This window comes from Beta vulgaris, chromosome 7, assembly GCF_026745355.1.
Source record: "Beta vulgaris subsp. vulgaris cultivar EL10 chromosome 7, EL10.2, whole genome shotgun sequence".
NCBI lineage: Eukaryota > Viridiplantae > Streptophyta > Magnoliopsida > Caryophyllales > Amaranthaceae > Beta > Beta vulgaris.
Window position 1 is genome coordinate 53,013,929 of NC_079208.1, and position 23,631 is coordinate 53,037,559.

The 23,631-nt window shown below is 34.4% G+C and overlaps 1 protein-coding gene across 1 annotated transcript; it reads left to right on the forward strand.

The window, feature by feature from the left end:
* The first annotated feature begins 198 nt into the window (after positions 1 to 198).
* On the forward strand, positions 199 to 9,420 carry LOC104899745 (linoleate 13S-lipoxygenase 3-1, chloroplastic). The gene is made up of 8 exons (XM_010687002.4): positions 199 to 912; positions 1,989 to 2,269; positions 5,816 to 6,053; positions 6,775 to 7,098; positions 7,266 to 7,459; positions 7,558 to 7,859; positions 7,966 to 8,229; positions 8,445 to 9,420. The coding sequence occupies exons 1-8, from the start codon at positions 522 to 524 to the stop codon at positions 9,199 to 9,201; spliced, it is 2,751 nt and encodes a 916-aa protein (XP_010685304.1). The 5' UTR covers positions 199 to 521; the 3' UTR covers positions 9,202 to 9,420.
* Positions 9,421 to 23,631: the final 14,211 nt, after the last annotated feature.

Below are 23,631 nucleotides of genomic sequence, written 5' to 3' on the forward strand. Positions count from 1 at the left end.
AATCATTTTAATCAATAATAATTACTTTTAATAAGCATAGGTCAATTTCAATCAACAAAAAAAATATCAATTAAACAAAATTCAGATAAAAAGAACAAGACCTTACTATTCACTCAAGAAGCCTACACTCACCTACTATCGATTACTTATTATTCATGTCCAAACTTAACAAGACAATTAACAAGAATGTAGAGACACCGGGATCATTTTCAGTTTTTCACAAACTTTTTTTTCACCATAAAAAAAAGTTCAAAAAAAAGCAGCAGCTTTTTTTCATCAAATAATTCTACTACCATATTTGTCATTAGATTTCAATAATCAATTTTCAATTTTTCATACTCTTTCACTCGGAAAAATCAAACGTGTTGACGTGACCATTCTCCTCATTGACCATTCTCTCTCTTCAATATATATACACTCCCACCACTTCATTCTTTGCTTAGATGAGATCCTCTTAATTCCATACATACATACATACATACTCTCCTTCATCTCACCTACAAATCTCAAACCTTCTAAAAATGGCAGGAGCTAAAGAAATCTTTGGCACATCAATTATGGAAAGATCTTCATTAATTTCTTCCACTAAGTTCATCCAAACACTCCCTTATACTAAAAAATTCCCTGTTTTAATTAAACCTAATTATTTAAGAGGGAAAAGATTGTCTGTGAGACCTGTAGCTGCTGTTAGTGAGGATTATTACTTGATCAAAACATCTCAGCCGTCTGATTTGTTGGGTCATAATCATGATGATTCTGGTGATGCTAAATTTAAGGTTAGAGCTGTGGTTACTGTGAGGAACAAGATTAAGGAAGATTTAAAAGAAGCACTTGTTAAACATATTGATAATTTATCTGATAAGATTGGCAGAAATGTTGTTCTTCAGCTTGTTAGCTCTGAAATTGATCCAAGTATGCTCCTTTTCTCTCTCCTTTTTACTTCTTACTAATTTTTTTTTTAATCTATTCTTGAACTCTAGAATTTTATAAATATTTTTATTATTTTGATCAATATAATTTTAGTTTTTGCTTTTTTTTTTTAACTTCATTTCAGTTCAATTCAGTTCAGTTTAGTTCAACTATGGACAATACTTTTACTCTCACATATCACTGTTCATTTCAGTTCAGTTCAATTCAGTTCACTTTAACTGTTTTATGTCGAAGAGAACAAACCCATATTATGCTTTTTATGTATTATAGAATCCCGCAAACAAACAAAAAAGTTTCTCGATTCCAATGGGCATACATGATGCATTATCTAGAAATAATACTTTGTCCGTTCTAAAATAAATAAAATACTTTTTAAAAAAAAACTGTCACACGTAATTAAAAAAGATATGTTTCATTTATATCAGAGGTGAGGAAGTACTTTTTTTAATTTTGGTTTCTTAAACACATGCTAATACATTGTTTAGAAACATATAGTCTTGGATGCAAGTGTAACATAAACATTTGATTAGACCATTATTAAATTATAGCTTGTACTCTCGTGCTATTGCCTAACATAAATATTTTTGGTAATACTTAAGTTAAGCAAAATACAAAAAATTGTGGTAATACTTTACATATTTTTGGTGAAATTTAATTAATGAAATGATGTTATTAAAGGGAAATAGTATTATTCGGAAATAATAGTATTACATTTAGCTTTTCCCTTTACGTATGTGATGAAGGTAAAAAGACTTACACTTTCTTCTTTGGGTCCAACAAAAATTATAATTTTATGGCATGACATAATTGAACAATTTGAACGTACATACAATCCATTAGGTGCCATAAGTGACAGATATTCTGATCCATTTTCACTTTTTTTTATCCTTGAAAAAGTAGCAAATTACTTAATGTTTTAGGTAGATCATGCAAATAATTAATTTTATAAGGGATAAGCATGCAACTAAATTATTCTTGCGTGTATTAGAGGAACCTAAAATTATATACTCAAAATATAAAATATGATTAATTATATGATATGGTTTTTGGCGTATTAGGAGCAAGAGGACCAAAGAAAAGCAGCGAAGCAGTATTGAAGGATTGGTCAAAAAAATCAAAATTGAAAGCTGAAAGGGTGAATTATTTGGCTGAATTTGTGGTGGACTCCAATTTTGGTGTACCAGGAGCTATCTTAATCACCAACAACCACCAACAAGAGTTTTTCTTAGAGAGTATTACTATTGAAGGTTTTGCATGTGGCCCTATCCATTTCCCTTGCAATTCTTGGGTTCAATCTTACAAAGATATTCAAGCCAAGAGGATATTTTTCCATAATAAGGTAATTAATGCTTCTAATTAGGACATATTGCATTTACCGCCCCAAAAATGACTATCAGGTAAAAATGAACTTTAGACGATAGTTAAAGAGAACGTGACTTAATCTTTTCTAAAATGACTGCTGTATATTTCAATACATAGCCGAGGTATAAATTTATAATCTATATAAATATATTAAAAGACGTTCTTTTCGAGAGTTTTAGTTCATGTAATCCATATATAATAAAAAACTAAAAATTGTAAAGTATAAGTTTTGATCTCACGACCTCAAGTTCATATACTAAAGTTTTAATCACTAGACCAATTTATATTAATTAGTATGATCATTTTAAAATCATTGTTAATAGGAAAGCTTTTTTCTTACCCGAATTAATAAGTAGTTATATAGACAAAATGTTCATTTGCACATGCACATAGAAGAATCACGTCTATTTCTTTCTTTCATGTGTAACAGCTATACACATTAATATATATCCATGTCATGGCATTATATTACTGTATAGCCTTTTAAAAAGTGACATACAACCACAAAGTTACAAAACGGTTGAGTGGTGGCATTAATAATCAATAATCCCTTGATTATTCTTTCATTCATATAAACGTGGTTTCTTCTTGATTATGTCAATCTCAGAATGTACAATACTCATAATTTGAGGTCAAAACAACTTTACAAAATTGTCTTCTTAGTGGAAAATGATTTATGATTTCCAAATTCCAAGATTTGGAATTTTGAGTGGTGCAACTTCAGAGTACATTTGTAAGGCTTAATGGTTGGCGTATTAGAGTTAGGTAGGAGAGCACTCTTTCTGTCCAAAATTATTAGTCATAGATGACTTTGCATGATCAAGCAAGTTAAATTTTGATCAGATTATTGATCAATAATACTCTCTCAGTTTCAAATAATAAAGCATATAAATCATTTTTATACATATCAAGAACTTAATTAGTTTTAATTAGATTTTCATAGGTAATAACATCGAATATTGTATTGATAATACAAAATAACCTATAATCTTTTCTTAATAGTATGAAGTTACATTTAATTTTACATTGAAACAAATTTTTTTAAAAACTAAAATGCCTTATAAACGTACTTTTCGTCACAAACATGTTAAATTACTATACTATGTATGTGTTTATTTCACCTGATTTATTTAATTATACTGAAATTATATTGTTTTTCCTTAATGCAAAATAATTGCTTAACTGATCATAATGGAATACAATTGAATAATATTTTATAAGTTGAACTAAGTACGGCTCATGAATCGTCATTAATGTAAATAAATTAAAACTCAAAGTAGGCGATTAAAAAAATACCGAGAGTAAAATAAATTATAATAATCTTCCACCATTGAAAAACTGAATTAATAGGAGTATATATAAACTGAGGTTTGATGAATCTCTAACAGCTAGATGTATCTAACACAAGTTTTTGTGTATATAACAAATATTATTTATTTATGCAAAAATATCGTTTATGTTTTGTATAACAAATAAGGAAAAAACAAGACAAACACTATTTTTACATATACAAATAATATCTGTAATACGAAAACTTGTGTCTTAATATATATACCTATTAGAGGTTTATCATACCTAGTATGAAACTATATTTTGACAGAAATACTATTTTATTTGTTATTCTGTTCAATTACTTAGTAAGTACTTATACGAGAAATGATTCGCGCATACCCGGTATTTACAAATACCGGGTAAAGTTGTAAATAAATGCAACTTTTTTTTTTAATTTTTTTTTTGTTTTTTTTTTTTTTTTAATTTTCTTTTTGTTTTTTGTTTTTTCGGAATTTACTTACATAAATTCATGATCTGATTCACAATATAGTTGATCTGATTCACATTGTAGTTGATCTGATTCACATTGTAATTGATCTGATTTCTCTCTTACATGATCAGAGTTATCTAAATTGCCATGAAGTCAATTTTTTTTGTCTTTTTCTGGTAAAATTACTAATATACCCCGGTATGGACACTGTTGGCCCATACCAGGTATGCGCTGCTACTTTCTCGTACTTATACGTTTGGAATATTGTACAAAGTTGAGTTCTTCACACAAAAAAAATAATCAAAAGGACCGTACTTAGACTAGTGTCACTTTCAAATCCCGTATATTCAACAAAGGCATCAAAAGATTGCAATAATTTAAATCTTTTACTTTATGTGACATGCTTAGCTGATTCCTCTTTGTGGTGCTTTTGGTGGTAATAATGATATAGACTATAGAGCAAATTTTGTCACGTTTTATTTCTTTTTGAGAATTGAACATCCTTCATACTTCTGGGTTTTGTGGGCACCATTATCTATTTTTTACCACTAGTTCATCTTTTCATGAGTAATAATTTGCGACCACCTTCAATAAAAATCTCCTAACCACATGTTACTACGTTGATTTTTGACTCATCATAACTCTTAAGCCCCACTTTATTGCAATGTTTTCTTAGTGTTCACCTTCAATGTCAAGCGTCACAAATCACAACAATAAGTTGCACATTTTTTTTATTGCTACTTTTAATATTCTTGTACACATTAAGCAGAAAAAGGGGTGGCTTTTTTTAACTTTATAATCATATCCGTAACGAATTTGCAAACTAGGGATGAGATTTAGTTTTATTATTGAGATCTTGACAAATAATACTTAGAGAAGATGGCTACTTGGCTAGCTATGAAAAAATCCATCAAAGTCGATAAACTTCATTAGGTCTAATACAAGACCACGTCTTCGTAGAGTTTGACCATATACTAGGTTGTTAGGTTTCATCCTAAAGTCAATTAGTGATAGGTGGAATAACCTACCAATCTATACATTAGTCAATTTCTCTAATTTTTTAATGTGGGACAATTATTTTCTACCTACATATGGGTTATGCTCTTAACAAATAGTTACATAAAAATACACAAAAGTTAAAGGAAAAAAAGGTAAGGTAAAATAGTTTGCTTGATTAAAAAATATGTGGTTAGTCTAACATCTTTCGATAGCCACCATTAACGGGGTTCGAAAATGGTATGCATAATTATCTTATAATTCTATGACTTAAATCAGCTAGAGATATTGTTTTCAAAAAAAATATCAGAGATCTTTAGTTTATCATAGATTAATTCATTTTTTTTTCTTTTTGAAATAGATAAGTGCATTAAAAAGATGCAAGAGATTAATCTATCTAACAAACTCTTGAAACCCGTGTTACTCCGACACCTTTATTTACCTTAAAAAGAGATTTTAAATTAAAAACTTGACTTTTTTTTTTCTACAAAATAGCCGAGTCGGACACTTAGACACCCGTATCCGAGTAGACACTCAATATATATCTGGGTAACATAGCTTGAAACTATCTAAATAATTATTTTTTGGCCTACGATTGCGTTTGGTCCATTGGAATTTGTTGTGTGTCACTACTCACGTTATGTAAATCCCAACATCACTGATTCTAGCGCGCATATAAGTATAAAAAAGTTTGCACTTTGCACCAAAAAAAGTAAGTGCAAAAATGTTCTAAGAAAATCTAATTTATTAAATTGTTGGGTGCAGCCATATCTACCACATGAGACACCTGCAGGACTGAGAGCACTAAGAGAGAAGGAGTTGAAAGAAATAAGGGGTAATGGCAAAGGAGAGAGAAAATTGTCGGACAGGATTTATGACTATGATGTCTATAATGACTTGGGCAATTCAGATAAAGGAGCAGAATATTCACGTCCAATTCTTGGAGGTCAAAAGATTCCATATCCTAGACGGTGTCGTACTGGCAGACCTCCTATGGAAACTGGTTAGTCTAATCTTTAGCTTTAAGCATGCATTCGTTTTAGTTAACTTATCAGTTAGAAATTTCCAGTTTATTTCCGAGATGAACAAGTTTTGTAACTTAAATGACTATATGTTTTCTTCTTTTAATCTCGGCGATGAATTGACGATACCTCACTTATGAGTAAGGTGTAAGTCTAAGATCTCTATTCTATAAGGCAACACATGGGGGACACCAAAAAATAGAAAAAGGAAAAAAAGAAAAAAAAAATGGAGGATAACTAACTGTTTCATTTGAATGAAGAAGGGGGGAAATTAGGACATTTAAAATATCATTTTTTTTGATAACATAAAATATAAAGACAATTATTCTACCCAATTAATTTTATTTTCTACTTCATATATTATCATATGTTATCGCACGCATTGCGTGCATGTAAGACTAGTTATGTATATTGTTACACCTTGTTTATCATATTTAGAATGTAATATATATTTAAGAATATGTGAAAAGCCAAGTTAGAACAATTAATTAGAGAACATAAGTATAATATGTCCTAGTAATGCACGATAGCTTTTAAAAGCATGAATGAACAATTTGTCTATCTAAGGATCTATTTTAGAGATGGATGGAATGATGTATCACTTCTCTAGATATACATGAGTACATCTAGACACTCTAAATGAAACTTAAAGTTAAATGTGATGGATGGACAACTAAATGTGATTTTTCTAATGCAACTTAGATATCATGATTGAGAGCCGTGTGGAGAAGCCATTACCAATATATGTTCCTAGAGACGAACAATTCGAGGAATCAAAGGCAGGAACATTCTCTTTCTGCAGGCTGAAAGCAGTTCTTCACAACTTGCTACCATCGTTAACAACCAATATTTCATCTAAGCACGATTTCACCGGGTTTAAGCACCTTGACAGCCTCTTCAGTGAAGGGTTACTTCTTAACCTTGGTTTACATGATGAACTTCTTAAGAAACTGCCTCAAGTTGTCAGCAAAATCCAGACAACAAGTCAAGGCTTGCTTAAGTTTGATACCCCTGTCATAATTTCCAGTAAGTCTTACCAAACGATTGCTTTTATCAATACATATACCATTAATTGTACTTTAAAAGATGTTTGTCATGGAGACTTTTACATCGATAATGTTTTCCATCCAACCACACAAAACCTTAATTATAGCGAGTATCTCTTTGCTAACTAATGCTTGGTTGATATCCAGAGGATAAATTGGCCTGGATGCGAGATGATGAATTTGCAAGACAATTTTTAGCTGGTGTTAACCCCGCTAGCATTGAGAGGATGCAGTCTTTTCCACCAGTGAGCAAGCTTGACCCAAATACTTTTGGTCCTGTAGAATCTTCCCTCAAAGAAGAACACATTGTTGGGTACCTAGATGGGATGTCGGTGCAACAGGTAAAAACATATTCTACACTTTCATTTCATCATGTCTAGCTTAATATATTTTGTTTTAGTGGCTTATGGTGTGGTATGGAACTCTGTATATTTTTTAGGCTCTGGATGCGAACAAGCTATTCATTGTGGACTATCACGACACATTTCTTCCATTTTTGGAGCGATTGAATGCTCTAGATGGCCGGAAATCTTATGCAACTAGAACTGTGTTCTTCCTAACCTCACTTGGCACCCTTAAGCCAATCGCCATTGAGCTGAGTTTACCACCATCGGGACCCAATCCAAACTCGAAAAGGGTAGTGAGTCCTGCGCTTGATGCCACCAGTAACTGGATTTGGCAGCTAGCTAAGGCTCATGTCTGTGCCAATGATGCTAGTGTTCACCAACTTGTTCATCACTGGTAAGCAAATCTTGAAAGCTCTACTATGCTCTTAAATCACAAGTCAAATACTTAGTTACAAGCTCGTATACTTATAAAATCTGACTTGAATCTAATGAATGCTTAGGTTGCGGACTCATGCAGCATTAGAGCCATTTATCCTATCAGCTCACAGGCAATTGAGTTGTATGCATCCTATTTACAAGCTCTTGGAGCCGCATATGAGATACACATTGCATATCAATGCTCTAGCTCGCCAAAGCTTGATCAATGGGGATGGTGTTATTGAGGCTTGTTTCACCCCTGGTCGCTATAGCATGGAGATTAGCGCGGCTGCCTATAAGGATTGGCGTTTTGACTTGGAAGGCCTCCCTTCTGATCTTATCCGAAGGTAGGAAAAGTATATGCATTATTAATTCTTCGTTCTATTGACCTGAAAAACTTTTTTCAAAAACTTATTTGAGCTTATTAGCCCTTAACATAATCATGGTCCCTTGTTTGAACTTATTTTAATTGTGAATTGAACTTTGTCAAGCCATCTTGTCGGAACTGGATTTAACCTATCTTAAACATCAGTGCCTAAGATTTTTTGTTTTGTTTATTCAGAGGAATGGCAGTACCAGACAGCACACAACCACATGGACTGAGGCTTTTGCTTAAGGATTATCCATATGCCGCTGATGGGTTACTAATTTGGGAGGCCATCGAAAACTGGGTTCGAGATTATGTGAGCCATTACTACAAGGACACGAACCTAGTGTCCGATGATAGGGAGATTCAGGCTTGGTACTACGAGGCAGTCAATGTAGGTCATGCTGATGTGCGTGATGCAAGCTGGTGGCCAGAACTAAACACTACAGATGACCTTGTAAAAATCATCACTACTTTGGTTTGGTTAGCCTCCGCCCAGCATGCTGCTCTTAATTTCGGGCAGTACCCTTATGGAGGGTACGTCCCAAATCGCCCTGTTTTGATGCGTCGTTTGATCCCCGATGAGAATGATCCCGAGTATGCAAGCTTCTTGTCTGACCCGCAAAAGTTTTACCTATCTGCACTCCCTAGTGTCTTACAGTCAAGCAAGTTTATCGCAGTGATTGACACCCTCTCTACACACTCTCCTGATGAGGAGTACCTTGGGGAACGAGCCCAGCCCTCGACATGGACCGGGGACCCAGTGATTGTCGAGAAGTTCTTCGAGTTCTCGTCGGAGATAAGAAGGGTGGAGAAAGAAATTGATCGGAGGAACTCTGATACTAGCCTTAGAAATAGGTGTGGTGCTGGTGTAATCCCTTATGAGCTTATGGCTCCTAGCTCTGAGCCTGGAGTTACTTGTAGAGGAGTACCCAATAGCATAACTATTTAACGGCTAGACTTGCGATTTTAACTATTTTGTTTTGATCCCAAATTAGTGGTTGGGATCTCGTGATATAGTTTTAAGTGTATCTAGAGAGTCAACTATCTGTAATAACTAATATGCTATTGGACTTAGAGAAAGCTTATGTTTTGTATAAACCCAAATAACTAAAATTTAATGACCAATTATTGTATATGAATATTTATTCGGGAGTGGATTATGGCAAAAGTATTCTTCTAGAATGAGAAAATCGTTTATGAACCAAAAATTCTTCTAGGAGAGTCTGTTCATCATACTTTGGGTGTATCACGTGCATGGTACATTCAAGACTCATTGTTGCTCATTTGATACTTTTTTTAATAATACATTTTGCTCTGTTGTATGATTTCAAATGAGAAATGAGCAAAAGTCTTTTTTGAAAAATAAAGGTAAGAAGAAAGAAGATTAGGAGACCCTCCGCACTAGGAAGCTCCGGCCAACCTTATCGTTCACAAGAATAGAATGAAGAGTAGAATGTATACAACTTTCTATAATAAATGGAGTGTCAAAGACATGAAGGAACAAAGCATAACTTGGATGTCTTTGATGATGTAAGCAAGCTACCAAGGATAAGACTCGAGACCTTGAATTGCATTGATGACCATGAGATTTTCACCTTCAATGTAAAGACGTTGGATATTACTTTGGATGGCAAGACGAATCACCTGATGAAGAGCGGTGGCTACGGACATTGGAGAAAACAACTTTGACGGCTTGGTTCGTGAAAATTCTACAGCGGCATGTTGTTAACATCAGGGATTCTACTAGTTAAGTTCACAAAGTTGCAGCCTTCAATCGAGCAATGAGTAATAATATAGTCTTAGATGTACCATGCTCATGGTACACCAGAATGTATGATGAAATTTGTACATTCGGGAACAAATGCCTCTTGAGCTAGACTTAATCAATATGTAATAAGTTGAACATGTGCCAAGGCGGAACATAATACTTCCTCCGTTTTTTTTACTCGCTACACTTTCCATTATGGGAAGTTTTACATTACTTGCTACACTTCTTTTTTGGGAAATAAACTCTCTCTATCTCTCTCCTCCCACATGGGTCCCTTTTCTTTTTACTCTCTACCTCTCTCTTCTCCAAAAATTGCCTATAGGAGTCCGTGAAATGAGAAGTGTAGCGAGTAAAAAGAAACGGAGGAAGTAAATCTTAAACAAGCCTAACTATAATAGACTTTTAGCTTGGTGGTTTTAAAGGTTATGTCTATATATGCTTCCTTTGTTTTTATTTTAAAAAAACATTTGCCTTTTTTTATAAACGAGTTAATAAAAAAAATCAAATGTTGCATCCAGAAGAAATGAACTTGAGCATTTATAATGGGTGGGTTGGTTTTAAATGGTTTTTGAGTTTTTTTTTTCTCTCTCTTTCATTCTCCTTTCCTCCTTCTTACACCTCACATCCCACTAAAACTCCCACCAACTCATTTTTTTTTTCTCACAATGGTTTGGTTGGTCTTACTTGGTTTTTCTATTTCTCTCTCCTACTTTTACCAAACCCCACAAAATTCTCTCTCTTCTTCTACTTGTATTTTTATGTGAAATAGATGATTTTAATTGATAAAAGCTAATTAGATTATGTTAAATTAATTACGATAAATTAAATTACGTTACAAGTTAATTAGCTTACGTTAAATTAAATTAGCTAATTAGCTTATGTTAAATTAAATTACGTTAACTTGACATTATAAATTAAAAAAGGAAACACATACATAAGATAGAAAATTTAAAAAACATACATACATGAAATTTTAGTGAGATGTGAATTTTATGGTGGTTTGGATTAGTTTGGAGTAATTAGGATTATTTGAATCCATAATATTGGCTTAGTATAAGTAATATAGGTAGGAGAGAGTAATTAGAAAATTAGGCTGGGAAGAAGTTTGGTAAAATATATGAAATTTGGACTCGATTTATAGATAAAAATATTTATACGCGTTATTGTAATTTTTTTAAAAAAATAATAAGCTGATTTTTTTTATTAACATTACAAAATTTAGAACATTGCAAATTATAGGGAAAAGTGTTGTAGACAAAAATGCCAAGTGGCGCGCTACAATTGGAGAGTCATTGGCCTTGTGCGCTCCATCCGAGGTGCTGTTAGTCTGGAAATCCAGACCAACCAACTCCAAGGGCCAATTGCCCCAATAGCAAAACTAAGTAAAGCTAGCTTTACTTTTTGCTAGACCAACCTAAAGCCAACCCATTGTACATTCTCTTTAGTTCTATTTAACAACTAAAAATTGGTAGTCAAGTGCATAAAATATTTTTGCCATGGACAATGGAGTTACAAAGTACATCCCTTTGTTTATAATCTACACCGATCCATTATTAGGTTGGATAATGCAAGATAATGACCATAAATTTCTTTAAATTATTAAGTTAACATTACAAAAAGTTGAAAATATGTTAAGACAACTCCAACGAGATCTCACATACTTAAGTATATTTTTTTCGAAGCTAAAAAATGACTAAACACAATGATGTGGAGAAAATTCGATCCAAGATTTTAAATTTACCCTCATAAAAGTTACCAACTAAGTTAAATAATATTCAATATACTTAACAATGCTTAAAGAGTCAGAGTAAAATGAGTGTCCAAATACTTAGGTGTATTCCAACCAAAAAAAACTTAAGTGTATAGATTAAAATCAAATCATTAAAAAGAAAATTAGGGAAATCAGGAAATAGTGAAGAGCATATACAATGGTTGATCCAAAAATTTGGATCATCAATTATTTTAATATTTCCTCTCTCTTCCACCTCACTTATGATCTATCATTAGTTTTTATGTTTTTTTACCCACAATGGATGATCTACAATTTCAGCCTAAAAAACATAGGAAAGGAACGTTCGGCCCGCGGGCCGATCCACGCGGGCTCGTGTCGGTGCGGGTCTGAAATGAATTTCTTGACCGTGACAGGCCCGCGGCCCATGCAGCGGACAACGGGTTGGGTCGGGCCTTGAGTGAGCTCGTGCTGGCCCGGCCCATGCACACCTCTAGTGCCACTTTTGACACGTCCGTGTCACTCTGATTTTTTTGAGACATTAGCTTATTTTCGTATAATAGATTTTATGGTTACGAGTCAACACATCCATGTCATTATTGACACGTCCGTGTTGATCTGCTCCATGACACATTATGCGAAGTCGATTTTATTATTTTAGGAAGTTATAAATACTCTTTTATTTATTTAAGGACGGGAGATAGTCTATGGCATACACTTTTTTTAGGGGTTCTAGCATATATAGAGAGAAGTTAGAGAGAGAAACTTGTAGATCTTCATTGTTCTCAAAGGCTCTACCTTTCTTTCATTAATTCAAGTACTTATTGTCTTCTTCTTTTCTCTTTGTTTTCTATTATGAACTTTAATTATTGTTCTCTAGTTTATTTATCTATTTCAATTATGCTTGAGTAGTTTTTTTATATATGGTTAAGTTGAACCCTAGTATGAATTAATTCATGATTATTTCTTTAAATCCCCAAATTAGTTATGTTTATTTGTTCTTGCTTAATTGATTCTGCATATTCCAATACTAGATTAGGGATAGCTAGTATTGTTCTAATTCTAGTGTCTTAATCACAACGGGAGTTGGGTTTTGACGAATTTGGGTATTTCAATTAAGGACATGAAGTTCTCCACGGGAGTAGGTGATTAGATTGTTAGGAAGTTAGAGTGTCGCATTTAATGTCTTTAATTTGCATGATTCCATGGGAGTAGACTTGAATGCTTATCGAGGAAGTCATAGATACTCGGGAGAGGTTTATGGTATTTTATAGGGTGGACTTTTCCTTGTGAACATTTAATTGATTAGTTTGGGGTAGGACTTATTTTGTATTACTTCATGCTAGTGGGGATACTTAACTATAGAGTCTTTTATTTATATATTGATTAGTATAGTTCATTCGACCATTATTTACATTAACATCCTTTAGTCTTATCATTATTTAAGGACTAATCATAGAACAACTTTCTCTCTGTGGGATCGACACTGACTTACCCTACTACATAATTAGGAGGTTAGTTAAGTTATTTATTTTTGTTAGGTGCGCGACACGCCTATCAGTTACCCCTACCAGCAATATAGTAGGGGCTAATTTACCCTGAAGACAGTTATCTAATTGCGCCATAATCTATTTTATAATTTATCTTTAATTGCCATATTAATTTCTAACAAGAAGTTGGTGTATCAAATCCATTCGTTTCAATCAAAAGGACTAATATAGTATTTTGGGAAAATTTCACACTAAGGATAATTTGCTTTGAGAGAGGGTTGACAATTAACTTGCAATACTTGGCAAAATAAATAAGGGAAATATAGTACAAAATTAAAGAAATAACACGTAGAAGACGATTTTACGTGGAAACCCTCTAAGTGGGGAGAAAACCACAAGGGAATCGATGTACCGCCAATCCACTATGATAATATCAATTTGCAGTACAAGTACACTGGTTTTGCCTGGTTGACAACATGGACGAGCAACTCAAGTCAGAGAGAAAGAGATATGACAAATTAAGAATATGAAACAAAAATGATGGAGGGAGAAAGAGAGATTGAGCTAAAGCATTGGAGTGATGAGATGATGTTTACATGCTAGATAAGTGCGCTATTTATAGTGTAATGCTATGTTGCCGTTGAATGAAGGATGTAACGAATTTCCTATTAGTAAGCTCTAGATTCTCTTTTCTAGAGATTCCACAATATCTTTGGTAAGTTCTTGTAACCTCTTTGCTGGTTTTCCCCTAATGCTACCGACTTTCTTCTTCGTTCCTAGGAAGGTCAAAACCCACTCCCTGCCACATCAGCAATACGTGCTTCTATCTTTAAATCAATTATTTGCCGCAACCTGTACACATATGCTATCACTATATAGCTGCCACGTGAAATTAGATTTTACCCCATAACATATAGCAAATAGGCAAATCCATACGAGAAGTAAATAGTGACGGATAGAGGCTGTTAGCCTGTTACAACAAATTAGATCCTACACCGAGGTGTAGGATGAGCATCCAACACCTTGCCCATGTAGCTGGCTTTTGGCAGTATTTTTGAAAGTGAGCCAGCTCTTTCTCTCTCATCACGTGAAACATTTTTTTTAATGTACAAATGCATATGGTTTGGTGTACAATAATATACGAGTGTACATTTGGGGATTTTTAGTGATAAAAATAATGACCATCAGTGTACATTGTGATTTTATTGAATTTCGGTATGAGACATAATTGTATTTGAATTTCATTAGTGAACAAACATCAAACACACAGTGTACAAAGATTGGAAATTACTCATTTGACATATTTCGGTATGGGATGTAATTGTACATATTGAATTTCATTAGTGAACAACATCAACACACCCATGTACAAAGATTGCAAATTACTCACTTGACATCAGCTTCATGAATTGGGTTACTTTCAGCTGGGGATTGTCATTGTACATTTTGTTTTATTAATGAACAACACGAAGCCAAGAAAGTACAAGGAGGTTGAGTGTGGAAAAGAGAGAAGTGGTGAATTTCGGTATGAGACTGTAATTGTACATATTTAATGTCATTAGTGAACAAACATCAACACACCGAGTGTACAAAGATTGCAAATTACTCACTTGACACTAGCTTCAAGAATTGGGTTACTTTCAGCTGGGGGGCTGTCATTGTACATTTTGATTTTGTTAATGAACAACCATGAAGCCAAGAATGTACAGGGAGGTTGAGTGTGGAAAATAGAGAAGTGGTGAACAATATATGAGGGGAAATGATGGCGGTTGATATCAAATCAGTTATTAAATGTTGAACAGTAACTGTCAAATCAGTTACTTTTTTGTATTTTCGACATGTACACTGGATGTAATGGGAATGTACATTAGCTGTCAAATCAATTACTTTTTTGCATGTTGAATGGTGCGTTTCATTCTTCTTGTCTTGTGTTTTGGAGCTGGTATAGGATGCTTATCTTACACCTTGGTCCATAATCTACTACCTGTTACTAGTTTTGGCCATCAATATACGTGAGAGAATTTTAATAATTTGTGGAAGTCATCTAGTCTTGGTCAAGTACGGACTCCTGGTTATAACTTATAAATCAACCCATTTCTACACTTGAAATTCGAGGAAATTTTCCCGAATTTGTAGAAAGTCGAATAGTCTTAGTTTAATCGTCTAAAACAAAAGTTACGTCAACAACAAGAAGTAAAACAATTAACGGAAGCTTACGCACAAAAACCATTGTTTTTTCATTTAGCTAGATGACAAGAAAACTTATTCTTTTTTTAAAGGAAATGACAACAAAACTTCTATTACCTTTCTTCAAGAGGAGCATATACATTGATTTTCCTCTATCTAACTTTCCTCTTTGATTTCTTTTTCCTTTTCTCCTTTACTTGACTTCTATAGTTGCGTATAATAACTATATAAATATATACTTCATCCATTCCGTTTTAAATGAAACATTGAATAAAATTACACTATTTATTGATTAATTGTGATTCCAATTTATCGTCATTATATAAAGAAAAATATAGTTAAGTGGGATTTTGTTAGATTCGTCTCGATTCATACTATCAAATTATAACTTTTTTATATTTTTTACATGTGCACAACTAAAGATATTAATGATTAAAGAAGCGCGTTTAGATTGCGTGAAAAACAAAATGTTCATTTAAAACACGACGGAGGAAGTACTACAACTTTTATCATTCAACATGCATATTGTGAATATGATATATTTAAGTTTTTTTTTTTTACTCATTACTCGTTTAAAATTCTACAAATGAGCAAAATATGCTCATAAGCGAGAGTTTGGAATGAGCAAATGAACAAAAAAATATTTAAATGATACACTCGAGTATATGATGAATATACTCGACTTACACTTAATGGAAATTTATGGTTGAATGAAGTTCAAATTTTCGTCTTTGTTTTGATTGGACATGGAATTAACTATTTTACAGAAAAAATTGGCTAGGATCGTCCGAGTTATGTTCAATATAGTTTACATATATTTGTTATCAGATTATGCATATTACATATCAGACTATACATACTCGTATTTCATATTAGTTTATATACATTTGTTATCAGTTTATGAATATTTCACATCAACTTATAAACTAATATGATATACGTATAAACTAATATAATATACACATAAACCGATAACAAACATATATAATATGATAATAACTATGTATAAAATGATAATAAACATGTGTAAATTGATGACAAATATAGACTCGTGATATATATATATATATATATATATAGGGTTGGGATCTGGTGAGAATAGGTCCCTATGTGAGAACACTTTTTTATATGAGAATGAATCTCATCCGTAGGTTACCAAGAGAATCAAGAAAATGACATTGAGCAAATAAGCCTCCAAAACTATGAGAAAATGTCATAGTGACCATGTGTTATATCATAATAACCAATCTATCACATGTGTAAAGAAATTAGTCAAGAAAAAAAATAATATTTACTATTTCCATATCATGGTGACCTTCTGCTATATCATAGTGACCCTCTGCTGTATCAAACAACTTTTTCCCTCTCTCACGCGTTGAACTTGTTCTTTGAAAATCACAACATTCTAGGATCACATTAAAAACTATATTTGAAAGGTGACTATATATGTATAACGGTCACTATATGTCATATGTGTTCGAGCTTTTCTTTTTTGGCCATTAAAGCTAAAATTGAGAAAATTAACAAGAGAATCTAGAAAATGATATTGATTAACTAAGCTTGCAAAACTATGAGAAAATATCATAGTGACCATGTGTTATATCATAATAACCCATCTATCACATGTTTAAAGAAATTAGTTGAGTCTATGTTGATGGAGATGGTCTCTACTTGTGCTAAAGGAAATGATAGAAATGTAGATTCAATTGATGATCTTAGTATTTATTCATTGTTCTACCTGATTCTAATATGAGCAAGGTTGTGCCAAGCTCTCATTTCAAAGGTCAATTAAGAAAATCCAATGTCAATTACTTACTCATCTTGGATTTCATCGCAATATGGAGAAGAATAATCACTCTCAAGTTCTTCAGAATCTAGGGTTCTGCCATAAAATGGTGAAGAAAAAAAGGGAGTTTAAGTAGCAAAGAGATGGTGTAGTGAGGGGTATTCCAATGGCTAAATGGTTTCATTCTTCAATGTTTAAGGAGTTCATGTGTTTCTTTGTTGTTTTGTTGGATCTTGTTGCCTTCTTTGGTGTTGTTCAGTCGTGCGATGGTGCCATGGTGATAATGGAGGACCGGGGAATCTAAGTTTCATTCTCAATTTCATAAGGAATTCCAGAAAATCATGGTTGAACATCACAACCACTCATAAATGCAGAGATTTGAATGCAGTTGCAAATTCACTAGTTAAACAAGGCTTGAGAAGATGAGTTGAGTTTGTAGCTTGGTGTTATCGATAGTGTGATTATTGTTCATTTTTCATATCATGATCATTAGAGGTGGAACTTTGTATAATCTGTGATGGCATGCTGTCAGTTTCATCTTGCAAATAATGTATGATGATGCCTATGACTCTTTGAAGCTAATAAATAAAACCTCTAAAATTATCCAAAAAAAAAAGAGAGAGTTAGTACTATATAATTAAAGGAAGAATTGTATTATTATTATGTCAATCAAAGAAGCTCATTAAAACGGCCTTGGTGTTTGTGTCTGTTTTTATATGCTAATCTGCCTTATTTTGACGTAGTTGTCTCATACATGATTTTGGAATGTATATGCACAACAACTTAATTATAAGAGTCCAAAACAAAGTTAGCGCACTCACAAGTTTTTTTTGGTCCATATGAGCCACGAAGGCAGTACAAAAAAGGGGAGGAGGGATTCGAACATGTGACCAATCGTTCACAACACCTCAATCTTAACCATTAGGTCAAGACATCATTGATTGGCGTTCTAACAAGTTAGCTTTGGCTAGAATTGTTTTTGATGGAGACCTTACCTGCGATGAAATTAAAGTAGCATTGGGAGCATATTGAATACTTCGAAAGCAAAATATACTACAATAATATGGGAGCATATCGAATTCTTCAAAAACAAAATATACTACAGTCATATATAACAAAGAGATTTTTGACTACAATAATACAAACTTTCGCTCGTTCTCTCGTGATAATACAATTTGATTATTTTTTAATAAACAAACTTTGCATCAAAATTCCTCCAGTAGGTCAAGTTGACTTATAACCTGTAAAACAAGTCAAAAAAATTACAAAATGATCTTTCTTCTTTCCCCCCCCCCCCCCCCCCAAACCCCTCACCTACCCGAACCACATCAACTTGTTACCTCCTACAACAAGTTAATAACTGGTATTGGCCTACTGGAGGAATTTTGATCAAAAGTTTGTATTACTCCCTCCGTCCCAAATTATTTGCTACATTTGCTTTATCACAAAGACCAAGGAGGGAGTGGGACCATTGCCATAACAAGAATTAACAAAAAAGCAAATAGGTAAATTGTGGGACCTATGTACTATATATGGAAATATTTACAAAAACCAAGGAGGGAGTGATGACAAATTTGTAAATAAAGTGTGGGACCTATGTACTATATATGAAAATATTTGCAAATGTAGCAAATAAATTGGGACACACCTAAATGGCAAAATGTAGCAAATAAAATGGGACGGGGGGAGTATTAAAAAATAATCAAAAGTTTGTATTATTACGAGAGAATGGGCAAAAGTTTGTATTATTCTTGTTAAAAAATCTTATAACAAAGCCTAGCATTCTTTTTCTTGAATATAATCACCTAATAATTTTCTGATCAAGTTTTACCAAAGCAAGCACATATCTCTATTATATAAGGGAAGAGGGGAGCAATGGTGTCCTCTTTTGAAATGCCTATTTTGCCCTCATTCCCTTTCTAAATTACAAAAGGAATGTCAAAATCAAAATCGGCACTCAAAGAAAACTACCGAAAATTAATTTACAACACTCACTCACAAATCACTTAAAAAAAGAAACTTTACAAATCACTCATACAATTGAGAAAAGCACGCAAATCACTCAATAATCGGAAAACTTTATTAAAACTTAAAATTAACATACAAACTAAAACTAATAAACTAGAGCGTTAATACATACAAATATATTTACAAAAATTTACTTACAAATCACTATTCTCAAGAACCCTTCACAATTAATCGTGGGTCATGATAAAAATAGAGGTGTATTTATATTGAAATCAGAATTTAGAAGTTAGACAAGGAAAAAAATTATTTACTTTTTTATAGTGTTTAGAATTTAGAAGTTAATACTGTACTTAATTCAAAGATCAACTAAAAAAATTATAATATTTTAAATCATAAATAAATTCAATAAAATTTCTATTTTGTTCATTGAATTTAACTTTGAAAAGAAAAAAAAAAAAAAAGACAAAAATAATGGTGAGAGACTTAAGTGACAGAAACTAAACCAATCAAATTTTGCAACTAAAAACAATTATACTTCATATGTCTAATGTTCAAATTTTGACTCTTATGCCGAAGAAAATCGAGTTTCTGTTTTGAAAAAAAATTCAAGCACGCATCGCGTGCAAAAAATTCTAGTATCGTTTATTAAGAGGGTATGTACAATCAAATTCCATATTTGGAATCTTCAGTCTTCTGTTATAACGGATGTGAGGAAGAACAAATAATGAATGCAAAAACAATAAAATCAGACACCAGAATTACGTGGTTCACCAAATTGGCTACGTCCACGGCAGAGAGAGAGAATATTTTATTATGAGAAGAAACCAGATTACAGAGAGAACAGAGTGTTTTTTCGTAGTGTAAAAGATAGGTTAAAATAACCTATTTATACAACCCGCTCAAAAACGCGTTTTCCGCGTCTTTTCCCGATCCGCCCGGGCGCCCGGGCGAAATCCGCCCGACCGGGCGGTCCCAGTTCTCCCAGATACGTTTACGCGCCCGACGGGCGAGATCCGCCCGACCGGGCGAAACAAACGTTTCCCCAGATTGCTCCCGCGCCCGACCGGGCGAGATTCGCCCGACCGCCCGGGCGAGACGCAGTTTTGCGTCTCTCGTGAATTTGTCGAACACTTCTTGAGCACCACAATTCAAGGCATATTCTTACAAATCTCCACCTTGACTTGAATTCTCTCATAATCACCAGAAAACCAGATGCATTGATCACAACGCCCAGAATCTCCCAAACACCAGATTTGTCCCAAAAGACAACCAGACCAGATTAGTCCCTAAGGACTCCAGAATTGCCCCAAGAGGGCAACTAACAATCACGAATATTAAGTAAGTCCAAGCAATGTTGGAACTTACTCTGCGGAACCGGCTTGGTGAACATATCAGCAGGATTATCAGCAGTTCCTACCTTCTTCACCTTAATCCTTGTCTCACTCCTCAGAAAATGATATCTGACATCAATATGTTTAGTCCTCTCATGATGGACTTGATCCTTTGCTAAACATATTGCACTTAAGCTGTCACAGAACACAGTTGCTTGATCATGATGTAGACCCAAATCACTGATTAACCCCTTTAACCAGATCCCCTCCTTAGCTGCTTCTGTCAAGGCCATGTACTCTGCCTCAGTAGTAGACAAAGTTACAGTAGGTTGTAAAGTTGCTTTCCAACTCACCACAGAACCACCAAGAGTAAACACATATCCAGCCATAGACCTTCTACCATCTACATCTCCAGCATAATCAGAATCAGAATATCCTGCAACTAAGCAAGCCATATCACCTCCATAAATGAGACCAATATCTGACGTCCTCTAAGGTACCGAAAGATCCTCTTGACTGCCTGCCAATGCTCCTTACCAGGATCACCCATGAACCTACTAACCACACTGACTGCATGTGCAAGATCCGGCCTAGTGCAAACCATAGCATACATCAGACTCCCTACTGCACTAGCATACGGAACCCGACTCATGTACTCCTTCTCCTCAGCCGACTTAGGTGCAAAAGCCACAGACAAATGACTATTCGAAGCACTTGGAGTATCTATAGGTTTTGCTGTTGACATGCCAAACCTTGACAATATCTTCTCAATATAACCCTTCTGTGACAAGAAAAGTTTCTTCTGAGTCCTATCCCTATAAATTTCCATCCCCAAAATCTTCCTTGCTGCACCCAAATCCTTCATTTCAAATTCAGCACTGAGAAGTTCCTTCAATTTCTGAACATCTGACTTGTTCCTGGCAGCTATCAACATATCATCCACATATAGCACTAAGTAGATGAAAGACCCATCTGTCACTTGTTATGATACACACAACAATCATATGAGCTCCTGTTGTAGCCTAGCTTCATCATATAGCTATCAAACTTCTTGTACCATTGCCTTGGAGACTGCTTTAGCCCATATAAGGACTTCTTCAACTTGCAAACACTGTTTTCTTTTCCTGGAACCTGAAACCCATCTGGTTGAGCCATATATATCTCCTCCTCCAACTCTCCATGTAAGAAAGCTGTTTTTACATCTAGCTGCTCAAGCTCAAAATCCTGATGTGCAACTATCGCTAGTAGCACCCTGATGGAAGTATGTCTGACTACAGGCGAGAAAATCTCTTATAGTCTACACCCTCCCTTTGTGTGAACCCTCTTGCAACCAGTCGAGCCTTATACTTGACCCCTTCTTCAGATGTCATCCCCTCCTTTTTCTTGAAAACCCATTTACAAGTAACAATTTTTCTCCCTGAAGGCTTAGACACAAGCTCCCAAGTCTCGTTCTTATGAAGTGACTCCATCTCTTCCCCCATTGCAGCAAGCCAATGGGTAGACTCCGTACATGTAATGCCTCCCTATAGGTTGATGGCTCATAGACATCCACCTCTTCAGCACCTGCAGTGCATAAGCTACCATATCTTCAAACCCATATCTACTTGGAGTTTACCAAAATTTGTCCTTATAGGACGTTCCCGTGCCAGGCTAGGCGCCTCCTCACTAGACGTCGAAGATGATGGTTCTTCAGAACCAATGTGTTGATGATCATCACTCTCATCATGAGTGACTTGCTGCTCCACCTGTTTATCAACACTACTACTATTTGACACTCCAGTGGACATCACAGTAGGATTAAACATAGAATTTTCATCAAAGACTACATTTCTACTAAGTATAACCCTTCCTCAGATGTGACCAGATTCTATAACCCTTAACCCATCTCCATATCCCACAAACACTCCCTTTTTAGCCCTTGGTTCTAATTTTCCTTCACTCACATGTAGAAACATTACAACCAAAAACTCGCAAATTTGAGTAGTCTGCAGACTTACCTGACCACATCTCATATGGTGTTTTGAGATTGATCCCAGAATGAGGTCCACGATTTATCAAATAACATTGTATTGACAGCTTCTCCCCAGAACCTTCTGTCATACCAGCATTAGAGAGCATGCACCGAGCTCTCTCCAGAAGTGTCTGATTCATCCTTTCTGCTACACCATTCTGCTGGTGTATTTCTGACAGTGTGATGCCTAGCAATCCCTTCAACTTTACAGAACTCGTTGAACTCAGACAAACAAAATTCCAGACCATTATCAGTTCGTAGCCTTTTGATCTTCTTCCCAGTTTGATTTTCCACTAATGCCTTCCACTGCTTAAAATTATTGAAAGCTTCACCTTTTGACTTCATGATAATCAACCAAGTCATTCTTGAATAATCATCTATAAAAGATACAAAATACCTGTGACCTCTCAAAGACTCCACGCTGAAGGACTCCAACAATCAGAATGGATATAATCCAGATACCTTTTGTTCTATGAATGCCCTTAGGAAACTTGCTACGATGTAATTTCCCAAAAACACAATGCTCACAAAACTCCAGGTTTGTGACCTTATGGCCACATAGAAGATCTGCCTTGGAGAGGATTTGCATTCCTCTCTCACTCATATGACCAAGTCTCATGTGCCATAGCTTGGTCATATCCTCCTTCTGAACCTCAGACGATGCAACAGAAGCTGAACCTGAGATTGTAGAACCCTGCAGAACATACAAAGTACTACGCTTGACCCCCTTTAAAACCTCCTTTGAACCCTTCAAACATACACAACTCCACCACTCCCTCTGAAACTGAAACCCTTACTGTCTAGTAGACTAAGTGAAATCAGATTGTTGGTCATCTGTGGAACATGCTTAACATTTTTCAAAGTATAGATAATATCATCATGAGTCCGGATCTTGATAGAGCCTATTCCAACTATCTTACAGACTGCACTGTTAGCCATCAAATATTTCCCCCATCTACCTGCTCATAAGTAGTAAACCACTCCCTATGAGGACTCATATGATATGACGCTCCAGAATCAAGAACCCACACATCACTATATGTTTTCTCATTTGCCACTAGAGCAAGGTCATCCTCAGAATTCGAATTTTCTGCTGCAACAGCAGCAGA